At 39.7% G+C, this 20,077-nt stretch overlaps 1 protein-coding gene across 1 annotated transcript; it reads right to left on the reverse strand.

The window, feature by feature from the left end:
• Nucleotides 1–1,878: 1,878 nt before the first annotated feature.
• On the reverse strand, nucleotides 1,879–7,032 carry LOC108706331 (thioredoxin-2). The gene is made up of 5 exons (XM_018242856.2): nucleotides 6,938–7,032; nucleotides 5,149–5,253; nucleotides 4,568–4,627; nucleotides 3,142–3,207; nucleotides 1,879–2,085 (listed from the first exon to the last, which is right to left on the reverse strand). Exons 1-5 carry the CDS (start codon nucleotides 6,959–6,961, stop codon nucleotides 2,023–2,025), a joined length of 318 nt encoding a protein of 105 aa, XP_018098345.1. The 5' UTR covers nucleotides 6,962–7,032; the 3' UTR covers nucleotides 1,879–2,022.
• Nucleotides 7,033–20,077: the final 13,045 nt, after the last annotated feature.

Below are 20,077 nucleotides of genomic sequence, written 5' to 3' on the forward strand. Positions count from 1 at the left end.
TAAAGAGGTCAACTTTAGAATTCAACGGCATTCTGAGGATTATCATATAAAACGGACTTCTGTAAGCTTGCCTAAAACTATTCTCTGTGATTTAAAGGAAAAGTTAAGTCTAAATTACAGGGGGGATGCCAAATGTTAGGCACCTCACAGTGACTGTGATCACTTGCCTAATACCTGGGGCCAGTGCTCATGTTAGCAGAAAGCTGCATCAGCCCAAGGAACTTCTCAGTGAGCACCATGGAGCAATTCTTTGCTGCTTATTATTTCTTTCTTGCCCCTGGGCAATTGCATGTGCACTCTACGGCACACTCAAACTCATGCATAGAAAGAAGATGTAGGATGAGGATCCTTCCGTGGTGCTGGCTGAGAAGTTCCCCAGGCTGGTATGACAATTAGCAGAAAACTGCACTAGCGTATCACTGGAAGGTGTCTAACAATTGTGTCCCCATTCTAGTGCTTTATTTAATTAAATGCCTGGGTTTTTTTTCTCTTTTCAAGTTTATTACTAATGCAGGTCTCTGTATTTTATTTCTAGGGCAGTGATCCTCAACCAGTGACTAGTGAGCAACAAGTTGCTCACCAACCCCTTGGATGTTGCTCCCAGTGGCCTCAAAGAAGATGCTTATTTTTTAATTCCTGGCTTGTAAGCAAATGTTGGTTGCATAAAACCCAGGTGTACTGCCAAACATAGCCTTCTGTAGGCTGCCAGTCCATATAGGGGTTACCAATGGCAAATCACAGCCATTATTTGGCACCCATGAACATTTTTATGCACATGTTGTTTCTTAACTGTTTTTACATCTGAATAAGTTTGGTAACCCCTGTCCTAGCGGGATTCCCTGATGTGTATCTCTTAGTGCACACTAGGTGGAGGAACTACTAATATCCAAGTTTCCCTGTCTGTCCCATACAAACCGGGTGGAGAGTTACAGGTTTGCAGGTAAGAGCTAGTATATGCACAAGTGTGATCCTATTTTAAAGTAATGTGCCTGAAAAAGGTTAAAGCATTATGTAGCTCGAAAAGAAATTAGCTCACAAAACTAAATAATGTTTTACATGGGATGCCATATTAGTAACTGAATTACCTCATACTAAATTTGTGTCTTTGTTTCACAAGTTGTAGATTTAAGAAATGGTAAACCCTTCAACTTTTTTGCTGACCTCACATTCTGTGACTGAACCAATATCTGAATTATTCTTATCGTGTCAATTGATAAAACAAAACTTGATTTGAACATCAAATTGTGCCGTTGTGATCAAATCAATTAGATCCACAGGTGTCCATAGAGAATTCTCTCTGTATTCTGTATTCTCTGAATACAAAAGAACCAAAACTGTGATTTGGAGAGTTTCCTTGCTGCAGCAGCCACTTATTGCTGACACTTATTGCACATAGGGGTTTATTTACCAAATAGGCAACTCGAAGGGACTGTGCCTAGCATGGCAGCTTTAGGAGGGCAGCCCATGAGTACCTATATGGCAAACATATTTTTTTGCAGACATACAAAATCTCTATAACTGCTGGATACTTCTCCACTATATCTGGTGGCAGTTAGTGGGTACCTTGGGGGCCTGCTCATTAACGGAAGTGACGTAACGCCACATGCATTACTTCACTTCTGCACATGTCACTTCTGTAATGTACATGCATCTATAAGGCCTAGAGTGGCACTGAACCAAAAAACAGCCCTGATTGCACATCAGTTTGGTCTAATCACTTCAGATGTGAATTGCCCACATATATATTTCTCTTTGAGACCCGAGCATGCACTGATGATTATGTCGTTTGGTATAAAACGAATACATTTAACAAACACTTTTGTGCATGTGGAGAACTGTAATTGCAGTAATAACGGCACATAAAATGTACAAAAAGTATTAAAGATCACATAAGGCCCAGTTTACTGCATGATACACCACACACTTGGTACAAAGCATGTATTTTTTTTAAAAAGCCATATGTTTTCTGAGAATAATAAAAAAAATATTATTCTTGTAAAAGGTTTTGTAAACAATGAGGATTCAGCATAACTTCTTGATTGTATTCTTCAGTTTCGCTATATCAGCACCACTGAACCGCTCAACCTGAGAGGGGAAAAAAAGTAGATGTTTGAAAAAAAATATTTTTACAATATTACTGCTTTCCCATGCTTCAGTTTTCAGGCAGTAATAGAGTATGGCCTCAAAGTGTCTGTAATCTATTTTGCTATTGAATGAGGTGCATGGTCATTATGGCCACAGAATTAAATAAAAAGTAACCTATACATATGGTCGCCGCCTAGCTGATAAATATTATGTGTATTATATGTTATTAATAGGACAGAAAATGTGAACTGATATAGAACTAAAGTCACATTCTACTTCTATAAAAACAAAAAAATCAAAACACCAGTCCATAGCGAATTCTCTGTACATAACAGCCGAACAAGCCACAGCTGGTGGAAGAGGGGTTTGTTTATACAGATGTTTCTCAATGGACTGAGCTATAAAAAAAACAAATGTTTTGCTACTATTCATTGAACTAATGCAGAAAAATGAGAGTAAAAAAAAAACTTGAGAGATGCCACTCCTCTGCTTTCATCTGTACCAGGCAAAGGCCTGTATTTATTTTCTGCATGTTACTTACTAACCAGCATCAAAGCTGCAGAAAATCTTTGCAGAGGTTAAAGAAAGCAGTGGGGGTTATTAAGTTTTAAAGGAGAATTCAACCCGTAGTTTAAAAAAACCATCCCCCCACCCTGGTTAGACCCCCCTCCCTACCTGCCCCCCGGGCAAATGCCCCTAATTTTTTTACTTACCCCTCCGTGCAGATTCTGGCCTCAGAGTTCATGGCAGCCATCTTCTTCTCCGGTAATCTTCGTGCATTGATGGCATTTTCAGCACATGTGCAGTTGGAGTAAATTTCCGGTCCCGAACCACTGCACACGCGCTGAAAGTCACGAAAATTTCCAAACTCTGAGGCCAGAATCTGCGCGGTTCACAGTTAACTGTGTAAAGAGAATATTTGTTTTCTGTTTTTCCTTTTTTAATTTATCATTTGTAGCAGCATATCACTTGACTTAACCACATCATGACAGTACCAAGGTAACTTTGTTCTGCACTGGGAATCCATGTTAGTAAATGAGCCCTGCTGCAGCATACCTCTTTGCCAGACTTGTAGAAAATGAATGTTGGCATGGAGCGAATTTCACAGAGTTGGGCCACATCCTAAAAATTATAAAAATAATTAAAGATTCTGACATAGTCACAGAGAAGACGGTCTGGACAAGTTATTCTATATAATAATAACCATAGTATTATCAGGAGTTAGATAACCACTCTGTTGGGAACCTGGGAAATATGTTAACTCATGGACTTTCCCAGGTATCCTAAAAGCGATCTTACCATATACCTCGTGTTTCTACTCAGTTATTGTAACGTGGCCCAGTAGGAATGAACCCAGGACTGGGCATTGACATCATTCGTCTCTGACCTGGCCTATATATCACTGTGAAACAGTAGTCATGCAATGTGAAGAACGTTGATTCACCTCTCTATTCATCTCCTTTTGAGCCATTTAATGAGGTCAAAGCATTTGCTCAAGTTTTTGCTCTCACTGGGACTAAGTTTACACCTTGTTCCATTGTGAAGTGATGGATTCTGTTACTTGAAGTCTTTCCGCATCCTATAGTGGAGGGTACACATATTCTTTGGAAAGTAGAGGGACTTAAAGACCCAGAATGCATCACATTTATAATGCAACACGGTAAGGGATTGATTGCACTGAGAGCCTAAAGGGGCTTGGGAAACTAGTTCCACCACAGGCAGACTATCATGGTTTCCTTTAATCTGTGGAATAAGGTATGTCTGTATGAAATAAAAATAGACTTATGTACAGTTCAGTTACTGTTTATACACTAAGCCCAACTGAATGAGCTCATGTCAAAAAGGAGGTTGGATTGTAAAACCCCTTCTACACATCAGCAAATTAGTAAATTATTTGTGTGATTGTGGCAGCAGGAAAATATACAGTCCATCTCCAATATATTTGAAAGCAGTGCCGGGCCAAGCCATCTGGGCACTTTATGTCCCCGCGGAATATCACATTTGCATTCAGCCGATTGCAGTGGATAAAGAGCTGCCGAACAGAAGGACCAGTGTTGGACTGATATGCCAGGGGCCCACCAGAAAACCTAAGGCTGAGGGCCCACTTTCCAAACAATTTGTCCTCCTTTCTTCACTTAACCTCTTTATTCTCCTAGTCTTTTATATCTGCTTACTAGCCTCTATTATTCCATTATTAAGCCTCTTTTTCCCATAAAGAAATAGGGAATGACCATGAAATAGGCCAAATGTTTAGAAGCAAGAGGCCCACTGAAGCCTGGGCCCCCGGGAGTTTTCCTGGTATCCCGGTGGGCTAGTCCAACACTGAGAAGGACTCAAACTAGGGGAAGGAGGTAGAAGAAGTATGGCACCCCTTTACCTCTGCACCCTAGGCCTCTTCTGCCTACCCCTAGTTCTGGCCCTGTTTGCAACACAAGTTTCCTAGGAAATATACTGTAATATACTGTATACTGTAATAACTTACTGATGCATCATCCACATCTACTTTGTGCAACACAATATCAGGATTGTCTGTGCTTAACTTCTGTAAAAAAACACAATAAAATAGTTTACAGCAGAAAACAAAGGCCATCTATAGTTGTTTAATATGACTATGAATTGTCTCATTAACTATGTATTTTATGGTAGTTGCAGCATCTCTGCATTTTTATATAAGGTACATACAGTACCTGGGACAATTTTAGCAGTTAACCAGTGCTGTGTTGGAGCAGTCAGGTGAGCCAAAGGAGGGGGATGGGTTTGATGGAGAATTTAATTCTCCTTTAATGTAAATTGCTTATGCCATTGCTTGGGAGGGAATAGTAACCTATTATTCTTGGCTACTATGCTGACATAGGTTAAAGCTCTGCTTTGGAAGATTTGGCACCTTGTTTTAGTGTTGATAAACACTGTGGCATCTCTAGCGCCATCTATGATTTTCTATGAAGAATAAAGCTGTTGCAGTGGCTTGTGGTAGCAGAAAGCTCTGTTACCGCAATTCACAACAGTGTGTCTTCTTGTTATATATGCCTGCACACGCACACGGGCACATTTTACACCACTTACATCAAAGTCTGGGGCAATTATCTGGCATGGCCCACACCATGTTGCAGTGAAGTCAATCACCACAAGTTTCTCACCAGCATCTTTCAGTGCACAATGGTATTCTTCCTGTTAGTGGAAATACATATTTACTTTCAAGTCTGAATTTACACTTGCATTTTAAATAAACTATCAATAATACCTGATGAAAGAATTAAAAACATTAAAGGGGTACTGACACATTTTGGATCTTTAAAAAGAACTGGTCAGTACATGTTTAAAAAGTTACCTGGCACTAATATAAAGTATAATTCCTCTTACAATATTAGGTCAATAAATAATGCATTGAACATCATTTTTGCCTATTTTTTTAATGAGGAAAAATGTATGGTTTGAGGTGTGTCTTGCTCTAAACAGCAAACTGAAAAACTGAAATGAAAGTTCCATGCTACTTCTGGCTTAGATTGTAAAAACACAATTAAAACGAATTAAATCAGCCGCCCTTACTCCGTAGACTAACAAAACCGGTTTTTGCAGTGCTGACCTAAAAGTGACATTTGGTCGGTTGGCAGGGCAAAGATCTGATGGACTGGGGCACATTAAATTATTTCAAGGCATTTTAAAGATGTACTAACACATCCCTAAAAGCATTATCTATCTGCCTGTTTGAATTCACAGCATTGCTGCTTCTGACTCAGAAGCAGAAGCCAACGGATTAAAAAGACCAGGAGAAGTTCTGATTCTGCCACTGCTTCAAAAGTCACTACTAGAGAATATAAAAATATAAAAATGTACAGTTTCAAATTGTACTTAAAACATTTACAACTAACTTTAATATAATTGAACATGTTTAATTAAACAGTGCTTACCATTACAGGTTTTTCATTATGCAAAAATACATTTTGGCTGATTATACCCTATAATTGACATGGGGCTACTGTAGAATAACAGGAGTATAATTCAATCTGCAGTGGCTAAAAAGGAGACAGAATTATGAGCACCAACCCACTTCACACTGAATAGAATGTATGAATTTCCTCTACATGTAATTATGCCAGATGAATCCTTAAACCAGGACTAAAGGGCTAAAAAGGAGGCAGTCAGTGTTCTTCTGCAGTTTACGAAAAACTCTGTTCTAACATATATACAAGAAAATGTGATCAATGGAATGCTCAGAAATCACACACTTGAGATTTCACCTGCATTATGGCGCTTGCTGCCTAACAGAGTGGAGAATGAAGGGAAAAAAAATGTAGACCAGGAAAGTAAACCAAGTGCTGACTGAAAAGGAGAGACCAGGGCTGAAAGAGAGACCCTGAATGACTGAGGAGGGACAGAACTGAGCAAGCATAGAAAGGGAATGAGGAAAACATGCAGAATCACAAACATACAGAAGTAAAGCAGAATTTGGAGAAGCCCTTCTTGTAACACTCTCAGGGCAGATAATTCTCCAGCTTTTGCATACTTCCAGACCTTTATGTTAATAAAACTGTATACACACACAAACATTTTTTAATATTAATTAACAGAGCTACTTGTACAGTTTAGTGGGAAGGGATGCCCTGTGCAGCATATCTGACATGTATCGGCAAAGGCAGGTGACTAATCAACACCATAGAACACAGTCTGCTAATTAATAAGAATTGCCCATCCTGCAGGGCATAGGGCTCTATGAGTTTGAGCAAACTCTTTTACCAGGTCACAGTCCTTATGTGCATATGTACCATTTAACTGGTTTTAATATCAATATGAGAATGGACTGAGGATACTGGGGACGGGGACATGTTGGGGGTGAAGGAGCTCTTATACTTACCTCGCTTTTGAGGTACCCCACCATCTTCACGTCACTCTGTAGTGTGGAGCCCTCAGACTTTCAGTCTGTAATAAACTGATACAGCGGAGGTGGGGCTTCAGTGAAGAATCAGACTGCCTCTTGTATAAAGCTTCCTCCTTCATAGTATGTCATATGAGCCTGGGGTGAGGGTGTGGGTTAATTCCCAGTTTGAAATGTGTGTAAGCATGACTTTTAGATGTGAAGAACACACCCAAAAAAAATGAAAAAGAAAAGCACCAGAATATTGCAAATGTGTGCATGGTTACATTACATTGATATTCTTAATTTAGCTCAGGTCTTGATGTGCTTGAAAAAAACATATACTATTCAGGAGTAATTATTGTGAAAGATTATTTCAATTAGAATTTGAGAAACAAGTATATCTGATGAAAATACTCCAGAGGTGGAAATGTCAATAACTAAAAGAATTACACCAGCCCAACATTGTGTTTACAGGTTTAGACTGTATATGTCTGTATATGACCAAAACTAGAGGTAGGCAGCAGAGGCATGTCTATGATGCAATGGTGGGGCTGGCAAAAGGACCCTAGGCATATACCTTCATCAAGCAAAGGGCCAATAACTATGGATGCCCTAGGCAGGGCTGTCCTGGATTATACGCCCTGTCCCGCATGAGTATGCATGCGCACAAGCTGTGGCGAGCATGGGTTTGGAGGGGGCGAGTGATGAGCACAGTGCAGTGATGTGGTTCCCCAATATAGTGAAGGGCACTGGACACACCATTTCTCTAATCCAGGGCTGGACTAGGGTTAGGCAAAGCAGAAGAGGTCTGTGCCCAGTTTCACCACTGTTGCGCCCTAGGTCATACCTCCCAACATTTTAGAAATAGAAAAAGGGACAAAAAGATTTGCCATGAGGAGCACAGTGGATTTTTTTGGCCACGCTCACATGTCCATTTTACAAAAGTTGGCAAGTTATGAAAGTTTGAACACATTTCTGTGGTTTTTATGTGTTGTTAAAATTTGCTAATGAAGATGAATTGTCAAAAGTCAGTTGTTACAAAAGTATCTAAGTATCTATTCTGTTTATTAAGTAAGACATTGTATCATTTTCTGGCCGTTCAGTGCAGGAGATGAAAAAGAAAGTTGGGACATTTCAGTAACAATCCGGGACTGCGGGTTGAGCTGTCAAAATCTCGACTGTCCCGTGAAAAATGGGACAATTGGGAGGTATGCCCTAGGTACGTGCCTCTTCTTTCTACCTCTAGTTCTGGCCCTGCCTGTATTACCTTTTCTAACTAAGGCTCAGCGTAGTCAAATGTTTTAGTAGACAAGTGAGCAGGCTTCGGAGATTGGCTTGGTAGTAAAAGACAGGGCAGTCTAACTTTAGGCCCAGCTCTGCCCAGTACCTTGCCAATTCATTAATTGTATGCTCTTACTCTTTCGAGTTAGACAGCCTTTACTGTATTTCCCTGTAGCTGTTAATAACTGTTTGGTTCTTGCATGCTAAATAATCAGATTACAAGTGCATAAATAACAGTAGAAGGTAATGGGTGGGGTGATGTGTAATGGTAATCTAATTCTCCACCTAACAAGGACCACATTTGGGGTAACTTTGACTTCCCTGTTTTCCCTGTTTATCTCAAGAATTAACAAAGCCAGAACCAAAGTTTTAAAGTGTCATGATCAGCCACATTTCTGTTGGTAATTCTGGAATTGTAAAGCTTGTGTGGAATTCCTTAAACTAATCAGAACCTCTTGTATAATTTATAGAAACATGATCTTACTGGTGTCTTTTGATGAATATACAGTATTAGGGATTATGCAACCTAAGGGAAAGACATTTTTAGTTGTCTTTTTTAACTTGCACAAGTATGTGAATCATAAACTATATCAGTAGGGCTGGATTAACCTTGAGGGAGCCCGGCGGCTGGCTGCCTCTGTATCCTCCTCTGTACCACAGGATGAACATACATATCCTTTCCTCATACTAGAGCACTATTGCTTAGTCTCTAGTGCTCCAGAATCCAGAAAATACTTTTGTGGCTGGATGGCATGCTGACCTAGGCCCGGGCCTTTATGGCCTTACTGCAAATTAGGGCCTGAATATTAGAGTATAATTTCAAAAGTTAAAGAGGGGGCAGTGGTCTGCATGACTTGCCACTGCTCAATAGCTTGTCTACAGTGTTCTGATTATATCCCAATAGCTGGCAAATATCTCCTCTCTTGGGATCACAGGTTGGCCTCCTACTCCCCCAGACAATGAGAGGCAACAGGGCACAGCAGACTGCTAAAATGGAATTATTTGCCCAGAATACTCAGCAAGGAATGAGGACCATCTGGCTTTTCAATCTGCTTTCCAGGACCAAGCGTGGCAGCTCTTAGTATATAGGCCACTCTTGCCTATATAGTGTGTGCAGGGAGTGGCAATAGGCCCAGAAGAAGGCATGTGTCCAAGTCGGGGACCAGGCAACCCCGTGAATGAGGAATAGATATACTAGGGCAGACTTTTCATAGTCTCTCTAGGAGAGAAAGGCAGATAGGATAGAGAGAATGAGCAGCTGAGCTCCAACAAGGATTTGCAGTAAGGGAGTAGCTTCCCAGAAGCTCTGTGTGTTGCCTCCAGTCAGGGACCTCAGTGAGGAGGGACTGTAGGGTAGAAGCTGCTTTCCTGACAACTTCCAGGAGGGAAAGGTTGTACTGCATTTGCCTGTGTACTCTCTGTGTGAGCCTGCCTTTGATCTGTGTGAACTCACAATATGCTGTTTTCCTCAACTCCTGCGTGAGTACTGAAACCTGTGGTCATTTGCCCTTTTTGGCATAATAAACTGTTCCTGATTGTTAAGAACCTCCTGGCGTCCAAGTTGTTTTTGTGTGCACAGTAGCCTGGGGGGATGTAGTTGCACTACACCATAGAGGGAACACTTCCACTTAGCGAAGGCCCTGCCCTGGGTGTAAGTCGCGTGTAACCCATGCTCTAGTATTCTAGCTGGTGAATTAACCCCGAGTGGCCCAAATAGGTGTTACACACAGTATAATGAATATGCCCCTAGAAGCTAATTTAAAGATGTAAACCCCCCTTTAGGGAACACTACAGACCCAAAACATAATTTAATGATGTTATTTGTGGACAATGGTAGGCTGCAATAATATACTGCTCTTAAACTGACAATCTACTAGAATATAGTGATCTACCATTTGGGAACCGCTGGTTAAAAGAGAAGACACACTTGCCTGTTGCATTTTTTCTGCTGTAAACTCTTTATAGTTTAAAAATCAAGTAGAGCAAGAAAGTCATCAAAAATAATAGGAACTGCTTTTTTTGTCATGCACAGCTTTGCTTAGTAATGACTGTACACAACAAACATTTTTAAAAGCAGGGTACAGATCCTGCTATTCTTGCTCAGCGGTTGCGATTAATTTATTTTTTGTAATGCATAGGATCAGCTTGGTGTTGTTTGAAATGTCATTTGTTTCTATTCACTGCACTCCCTACTCTGTCTTCAGTTTTGCATAAATAATAACGCTTTGTAGGAATAGAAAGGTTAATAACCTTGCTGGAAAATATGCTAATTAAGCTGAAAGGTTCACTGAGCTCAGAGAAAAATTGCTGCGTAATGGCGAGTACAATAGACATACTGAAAATATTTGAGTAGAAATAAAAAAAAAGACTTGTTTATAAATACATATACATGTCTAGTTCATTTGAATATGCTTGCATTTCATTTGCTCATTATGGTGAATAGTTTGGATAATTTAGTTTACTAACTATATTACTTATTATAGCAAGAGGCCCTTTGGGTTAAATATACTGTATTGGGTTTAATATACTATTAATATACTATGGATTTTATAGTAAGTTATTGTTTAAAGGGGAACTCCACACAAACATAACTTAAGCTTTTTGATAAGTAAACAATTTTGAGCAACTTTGCAATCTACATCAATTTAAAAAATATACAGACTTTTCCTGATTTTTAAGCCTAGCCCCCTGCTCTCCTGCTGATCTGTCCGACTTCTTTGCTGAGCTGGCTGACTACTGTTACTTTGTATCAGCAGCCAGCTGTCCTTAGCCTGCATCCTCAAAACCCCACAATTCCCTGCACACGTGATTTCAATAAGGAAAGGAACACCACAGTGCAATGCATTGTGGGTTATGTAGTTCCTGCATGCTGTCTGTAAGCTGTGGAGAAGTTGTTACAATTTGTAACATCAGTGTTTTAGTCCCTCCTTCCCTGCCAAAATTTCAAATTATGCAGAAAGAGAAGAACTGTTAAACAGCTGGATTTCAGCATAGAAAAATGGCATTTATTCATATTTTGAAAAAACAGGTAACTGTTATGTTTTGGGTAGCCGAGGATGAGGAGAGTGCTTTATTAGGAGAGTCATGCAGGCATTACACAACAGTAACTTTCACTTTTAAGCTGACAGGAAGTATGCACAGTAACTCATGTAGACAGTGACACCTGCAGGCCATTTGTATAAACACCACATGTTCCCCATATAGTAGGAAAGCATTTGGACAACTATAATAAACAACAACAATGCATCTTAAAGCAATAATATACATTCTTCACATCACATAGTCCTTGGTCCATGCAGGTAGTTTTCTGATTCTCTCAGTTCGCCTTATAGGTTCACTTTCTTCAGGCCTATTGCAGTTGACATCAGGAGTAGGAAAATGTCCATCAAATTGAGCTTCTCCAAAGTCATATCTAACAGGAGCAAGACGACTTGCATTCCATATGCGTCCATCAGACAGTTTATATGTGTATGGTCCTTGCTGGCGTCTCACTTCAAGTGGTGTAGTAAATTTAGATTGTCCTTGTTTCAGTATTCCTGGTTTCTTAATTCTGACTAAAGATCCAGGCTGAAAGTGTACTTCTCTTGCACCACATATTCTGTCAGTATAAGCCTTGCATTTGGCTTTTTGATGTTTCACAATGTCAGCAGTAGATGATTTTGTAGTCACGGTATTTTGTGGAAGTTTGATGTCTGCAACATGTAACTTAGTGCGCATCTGCCTTCCATGTAATAATTCAGCAGGAGATGATTGGGTTGTTGCATGGCACGTTGCTCTGTAGTTATGTAGGAACTCTGTTGTAAATACTTTCCAAGATTTTCCAGTAAGATTTGCTTTCTGTAGTGCTTCTTTCAGACTTCTGTTGAATCGCTCGATTTCTCCATTTGCTTGTGGGTAATACTCTGAAGATTTTCTATGCACAATATTCCTCTCTCTCAGAAAGGATACAAACTCATATGAGACAAACTGTGATCCGTTGTCTGATATTAACTCCTTTGGATTACCTTTAGATTTTTGACAGAAATGTTATTACTTTAGCTGATATATGAGAAACAACCTGTATCAAGCATCAGGTTAATGGAGTGTCCCTTGTCAGCAGAAGCAGTACTGACACTGACAGTGCAAAATAAACTTGTCTGGAATAAATGTACCAGCTTTAGCTTTACCAGCTTTAGCCACACTAGTGACATTTGTAGTAGTGACTTCATGAACATCTTTAGCAGAACTACGGCAGATCTTAGCAAAATGTCCTACCTTTGTGCATCTGCAGCACTATATAGCCTTTGCAGGACATGTAACATGATTTGCAGTGTGTTGTGTTGAACCACAGCAAAAGCAGTATTTTCTATTTGTATTTGCCTGTGACTGTGCATTATTAGACCACATTGCTGAATTCACAATCTGTACATTACCAGCAGTCCCCTGACTGAGAGTTTTAGCCTCTGCCATTGCTGTTTCAATTTGGCTAGCAATAATAGCCTTTGCAATGGTTAAATCCTGCTCTAGGAGCAGTCTCTCTCTAATGCGAGGTGAGTTTGTTTTTTCCACTATTTGGTCTCTTAGCATTTCATCTGTTAGATTCCAAAACTCTTCAGGGGTTCGCCCGAATCCAAAATAGTGGATTTAGTGCATCCCTACTTTATACTGGGGTAACTTACAGCAATAGCTAATATTTTTGTAGCTTTGGTGGACCTGACCAAATTTTAACCACAAAAGAAACACACTCATCCCTCCAACTGGTTAGTAACATATTTATTATGCCAGGAAACATGCAGTGGGCATGTATAGGCACTCCCGATCTTTGTCTATATTGAATAGGATAAGATTTCAATTTTATACTGATATGTTTCAGGTTTTCACAGTAAAGACGATTGTAAGCATTTCATTAACAACACATATAATGAACCTATTATACAGGGCTCCACAGAAAGCAGAAATACAGAAATTCAGATTACACTGCCTACTGCACAGCTGTACTGAACATAGTACACAGCATAGCCAGAGGGCCCTCAAAATATACATGCAAATACTGTACATACATATAGTGCCTCCCCTCTGCCCTTTTGCTGAGCTACAAGGAAGTTAAGGAAGTTAAATTCAGGTGTAAACAGGTGAGGATCAGATCCACAGAATACATTACGTTACACTGCATTCAGCCCAGCTGTTTTACTTAAGCATCCCTCAGGCTCCAGCATTAAAGAAAAAATGCTCTTTAGCAGGAGAAGGAACTTTTTAAAATGGGAGTGCTCACCAAAAAATAATGGATGTCACTATCTCCAGTGCAAGTAATATTATGATAAAAATGACCACTATATGGTCTAAATCATAAGGGTCGCTGGGTTCTGATTTTTCATGCAGGGGAGCATGAAACATTTCAGTGCAGCTTACTCCCTAGCATCCTCAGATAAAAATACAGAGAAGCTCAGACTGGGATATGTTGGCTTCCATTTGTGCAGCTGCCACAGGTAGTCATGTGTAACTGACTGCAGGAGTCACACACAAGGGTTGCCACCTTTGGTCTATGGAAGGTCCAGCCAACGAGGCCGGATGGGACAATGTTTAGAAGCAGGTCTGTGACATCAGCATGTGGCATCCCATGATTGCCTGAGTTTTACATCAATCGGGGCAGAATTCTGTCTGGGTTCCAGATTTATGAAATCAGTATCACATATGAGGAAAGAAAAGGCACTGCTTATATGAGGCGAGTTGACCAATTCGCCACAGGTGGCAGTGCAGAACAAAATGCCAATCTTAAACAGCAGAATTTCCATTTTTTTAAACTGTAGATTTGATTCTTTTAGTGCAGAGAGCACTATTGCACTAGTGATATGGCCCCCAAACCCCCCTTGTCGCAGGAAAAGTAAGCCCTGGGGACAAGGGGCTGGCAGCATCTCAGGAGCAACCTCAGGGAGGCACAACGTTCAGAATCACCCCTGGTAAAGACTGGCAACGCAGGTGGCTCCTGGTCTAGAATCGCCCCAGAACAATGATACACTGTTTCATTTGGGATTCACTAGTTTGTCACATTCACTAGTAGCTGAAAAGATCCATATTTATCACCGAACATTTACAGTTTATGGAAGAAGATTTATCCTGAAAAATGAAATAAACAGGGTTAATTTTCACCACCACAGGAGAATGCATGGATAAATGCCCATGTGTAAGGGTCCTAAAATACATGTACTTAGGTGACTTATCATATTACTCTTCTTCATAGACATTAAAAGGGTGGTTCACCATTAAAGTAACTTTCATTATGTTATAGAACGGCCAATTCTAAGCAACTTTTCATTATTTTTTTTTTTATAGTTTTATAGTTATTTGCCTTTTTCTTCTGACTCTTCGCAGCTTTCAAATGGGCGGCACTGACTCCCTTCTAAAAAACAAATGCTCTGTAAGGCTACAAATGTATTGTTACTTTTTATTACTGATCCTTATATTCAACCCATCTCTTATTTGTATTTGTCTCTTATTCAGATAAATGCATGGTTGCTAAATTTGGACCCTAGTTACCAGATTGCTTAAGATGCAAATTGAAGAGCTGCTGAATGAAAAGCTAAATAACTCAAAAACCTTCAATAAAAAAAAAATTAAAACCAATTACAAATTGTCTCAGAATATCGCTCTCTACATCGTACTTAAAATCATCTCAAAGGTAAACAACCCCTTTAACCCCTTTACAGCTTCTGAAGGAGCTGGCAGAGAAACAGGAACTTTTAAAACAGCTTTTTTTTTCTTAAATAATTGTTCCTTTTTAAAGTGTTGATGAAAAAAAATGTTTCCCATATTTTGACTATATGAGGGGAATTCATAAAAATGTCGGTAGAGTAAAATGTTGCAAAACTGTTGTATAAAAATGTTGTTTTTCTGCCGGCTTATTCACAGACCACTTTTCCATCATTTCTGCCTCTACTGACAACTTTCAAAGTTGTTATAAAGTGTGTGCATGGCAATTTTCGTGTCATATGTACAAGCTTTTTGAGAGTTTATCAACAAAATCACCAAACTTTTATGTATTCCCCCTTTGTGTCTTTCCAAATGCAATGACGTTCCTGTGTTGTCATTTATTGACATCTAGTGGCCATTCTGCATATTACTACATTCACTTGAAACATTTTTTTAGGTTGATTTAAAAGTATAAATATATGTCTCTCTATTAGTGTGATAATAAAACAAATAAGGATTATTAAATAAGCTAAACTGCCCAGTGACTAGCTCTGTATTTTATGGAAACAAAACATTTTACGCCTAATTACTAGCCCAAGTGAAAAGAGAAATATATTGTATTGTGCGCCCTATGGTTAAGTTACTCATAACCTATTCACAGGTTGGAATATGCTTTACATGCTTAGATGCCCTAAAGAATGTTTATGTACTGAATCATATATAAATCCCTGACCACTGGGGTGCTGTGTAATAAAAAGTATTCTAGTATAAACTACCCAAGTCTAAGCAAAAAATATCTGCGTCCATATCAATATTTTCCCTCATTGCTTATCATAAATATTATTTATATATGTGTATATATATACAAATATATATACAGGTATATATATATATATATATATATACATACATACATATGTATGAGATCGGTGGAGCAGCTACATTTTGTGCCTGTATTGCAGGACCTGTCTCATCTCATTTCAGTTCATGTTTATTGGCCTTTCATGGAGCCAGAACAAATGCTCCAAGATTTTGGTCTGGTTATTATAAGCAATTCTTTTTTGGAATGACCCAATTTATCCCTTTAGAGTCATTTTTGCAATGTATTTTTAAATAAATGTATTTGCATTGCTTTCTAAGATTTCACCACAAGAGGGTACACTGACTACTTAACTTGAAATCAACCTGAAAAAGGAACTAAAATGTTCTGAAAGCTTGCTAAAGTTATCTTAGTTAGCCAATAAAGGTATCACCTTTATATCACTTTTTTTTTGCCCTGTGACTGGCTAACATGGTTCAATTTTACCTACTAACTACTAATTGATTTCAGAAGAAGAAGATTTACTGGTTTTGCTTTCATTTACTTAAATCTAGAGGCCTATTTTATTGTAAGTCACAGGATCCTATATTATGGGGCCAGGGCCGGAACAAGGGGTAGGCAGAGTAGGCAGCCGCCTAGGGCGCAGTCGCTGGGGGGGCGCACTTCTCATGGGGAATTTTTTTCTTCTTCAATTTTTACAATTCAGTTTCCAATTCCCATGGCCTTTTGTAAAGCTTTACAAAAAAAAATCGCATGCCCCCAACCCCCTCTGGTTTTTTTTTAAAAATCTTGTATAAGTTTGAACGTGCTCCCCCTCCTGGGAGCGTGAGTTGGTGCCTTCCACTTTGACGATGATGCGCGCATGCTCATTGGGCTGCGGCGCAAGCGCCTGTGCATAGAATAGAATCAGTTAGACCCGGCAGAGAGAGGACCTGCTGTGCGCGCCTAGAGGGAGGTGCAGTAACACGGCGCTGAAGACTTGTCTGCTCTGTCCTGCTGGCTGGGGCACCTGGGCGCTTTGGGCAGCTGCCTACTACCACGAGTACTTTCCCAAGGAATTGAAGTCGCTTGCTGGGCAGCAGACACAGGTACAGATGGGGGGGGGGCTTGGGTTGGGCTGGCAAAGGTACAGATGGGGGAAGGCTTGGGACCTTGAACTGCTGGCACAGGTACAGATGGGGGGGTCTTGGGCCTATGATGGCTGCTGGGCTGGCACAGGTACAGATGGGGGGAAAGCTTGGGGCCTTGATGACTGCTGGCCTGGCACAGGTACAGATGGGGGGGCTTGGACCTATGATGACTGCTGGGCTGGGCGAGGCTTGGGACCTTGAACTGCTGGCACAGGTACAGATGGGGGGCTTGGGCCTATGATGACAGCTGGGCTGGCACAGGTACAGATGGGGGGGGGCTTGGGCTTATGATGTTTTTCTATTTTGGTGTACCTTATTTTTATTTGTAAATATTACATATATATATATATATATATATATATATATACAAAAGTTTCATTCAATAATGCGTTTTTCTTTTATTAAAAAAACAGAATGGTAAGGTAGGAAATGCTAATATAGGAGGGGGGGGGGCGCTGATTGGAACCCTTGCCTAGGGTGCCAAACTACCTTGGCCCGGCCCTGTATGGGGCTGATCCTTAATATAAGGTTCACTCAAATCACTTCAGAGACACGTCTAGAAAAACCACATATATTGCAGTTTAGTTTACAAGGAATTAGTACAGTCCTGCAACATGAATATATTATGTGTCCTTTTATTTTCAAGTGACCCAGTAACCCTATTCTAATGGAGAACCAAAGCAGTACCTGGATGGACACAGTGTGCAGCCCACTCAAGACACAATATCTGAGCACTTGGGTACCATTTGGGGCTATCAAAAGGTGGCTGTATAGACATGAGAACCCACACGAATTCTCAGCAGTTCAGTGTTTTTTCTTTTCATCTATAAACACTTTCCTAACATTCAAGAACATTCTCTGGGCAGTCAAGAAAGTCAAAGTCAAAGAAAGTCAAGAAAGTAAGGTAGATAACTTTGTAAATGTGTTTGATTATGACTACTATGACCAGTCAAATGCATTCATTAAGGTGGTACCATACAGTGTATCTCAGTAGGGATTAACAGTATAGGCAATTTTTTTAATAAATACATTGTTAAATCAGAAATGTTTTCCTTTTTGATGGACAGTTTGCAGCAGTAACACTCAATATAAAATAACATCATAATAACGTGTTCCTCATTCCCCAGCTTACAGTTTATCTGTGTAACAAATACTCTTATAAGATGATATATTCCCTTTAATACAAATATACAGAACCAACTACTCATATGGACACCTAAACCAAGTGAGCCACAAGCCACTAAGTGAGTGAGTAAATATTTAAAATGGTATATACTGTTTGGCATTAAGTTTTGGAGGCAGATTTATCAATCCTTGAGTTCACAGGACAAAAAACAAGAGGTAAAAAAAAAAACAAGCAAAATTGCTTCTCGCAGTAGCAAAGACTTTTTTTCCACATCACTGTTCACCAAAATAGTGTTTTTTTCCCAATTGCTTCCCATCTTTTAGATTTTACCATTTTCCAAAATTGAAGTTAAAAGTTTAATGTTCCTGACTCTGGTGTCTGGAAGTTCAGTGATCCAGATGCAGATTCTGAACTGTTACACTTTGCTACATTAGTTGATACATTTCCCAGCAGCATCTGTGGAATATTAGCAACTATTGTATTGAATTCTAACAGCTGCCTTTAAGGAAACTCAGGGATTCTGCTCAGCATGTAGGGTCCACCATTGGTTGGGCACCTGCGTAATACCACCAATGTGATCAGGTCTCGGATGGATTATACTTTTTGTGTCCACTGTGCGGACAGCCCGTGGGTACCTAATCTGCTGCAGTGTGGAGGAGTACAGACCGCCATTCCTGGGGTAAAGTAAGAAAACCTATGCTTCCCAATGTAAAAAGCGACCTGTATGACATCACGTCCGGTTGGAGTGATGTCACTTCCAGTTGGTATGGAGATTGCTGTGGGGAGCGGGTTGGGTGAAAATAGTTGGGCATCACAAGGCAGGTATGCAGGACCTGGTATGGCTAAGGCTAAATGGGTCTGGACTGGGTGCAGGTCTTTAAAAGCAGACCCATGCAGGTTTTTATCAGCAGGGACAAAGATGTATCAACTATTGTAGTTACAGCCAGCGCCCCTCCTCCCAGGGCTTCTTCAGAAAAACATAAGAAGGTGAAAATGAAACTTTATTTCTGGTGATCTGAAAACATCTGAACTGAAAAACCTCTTTAAGCTCTGCAAACTTGGCTGTCAGAATTTTCTGATATAGTGATGACACACAGGTTACATGAAATCAGCATTTTGGCCATTATATGACAATGTTTAACATGTGACCTGTTAAACATTGTGATGCCTGCCTAGATACAGAACAGAATGGCTGTTTTAGGAAGAATCTGTCAACTTTGCCCTGAAACTGTGCAGTGGAGACATGTTGATTTTGGAAGTACTGCAGACAGAGTATAATGCAATAGATGTTCTGCAATAGTTTGCCTTTACAAAATATACTGTAAATATCAGTTGTAGGCAAATCAAAATATGAAAGATATACTTGCTTACTTTTTCATTGCTTTCAGGTAATTAGCCCAGTCAGTAATGTGCAGAATATAAGTATATGGATCTGCAATATATACACAAATGAAAAGAAGTAGAATTGACCATACAGGGTCTGAGATTTATTTAAATAAGTGACTAATCAGCATGCAATATAAGGGATGGACAAATTGTCCTGCTAAGACTGCTTGTCACAATTACACAAAAGAGAGGGGATCGATCAATGCACATTCCCTGGTCCCCTGTTTTATAAGTAATTTAGTGTCTATGCAAATGAATGTATTTACAAAAATATGGGCTTTCAGTTTCAAAAGTATGATCATAAAATTAGGATTCCACCACACCATGTCAAGGTTAAACCCCTTATGATGGTCACTAACTATTTAGCTACGGTTATTTTTCATATGCTGGCACTAGCATTCATTAAAAATACTCACACCGAAACACACACCTTGTACTTATTGTGCTCAAGTGTACATACTGATATTGGGGAATAGTAGTTTAGGGGTTTCCAGAGCAGGTAGATGCACCACAATTATGTCAAAAGAATGACACACTAATGGGAATTTAATGATACAGAAATAATGTTAGTTCCACTCTGAAAATGTTAGGCACAACTTGCTCCCAATTTGCAAAATACAAATGTGACACGGTGTGCATTTCAACACATCTGGAGCAATTCCCTGCATGGCCGCAGTTATGCTGGAATTCTGGGTAAAAACTCTTGATGAAAAAACACAGTGAAAACG

This window comes from Xenopus laevis, chromosome 1S (genome assembly GCF_017654675.1).
Source record: "Xenopus laevis strain J_2021 chromosome 1S, Xenopus_laevis_v10.1, whole genome shotgun sequence".
Taxonomy (NCBI): domain Eukaryota; kingdom Metazoa; phylum Chordata; class Amphibia; order Anura; family Pipidae; genus Xenopus; species Xenopus laevis.

Bases quoted from the DNA above. Each gene is read 5' to 3' on its own strand.
- LOC108706331 (XM_018242856.2), bottom strand. From the start codon at position 6,961: ATGGTGGGGTACCTCAAAAGCGAG. The intron at 4,628-5,148 runs GTAAGTGGTGTA...GTTTTTTTACAG, and splicing joins TAATTGCCCCAGACTTTGAT to AAGTTAAGCACAGACAATCC. The intron at 2,086-3,141 runs GTATGCTGCAGC...TTCCCCTCTCAG, and splicing joins TCTACAAGTCTGGCAAAGAG to GTTGAGCGGTTCAGTGGTGC.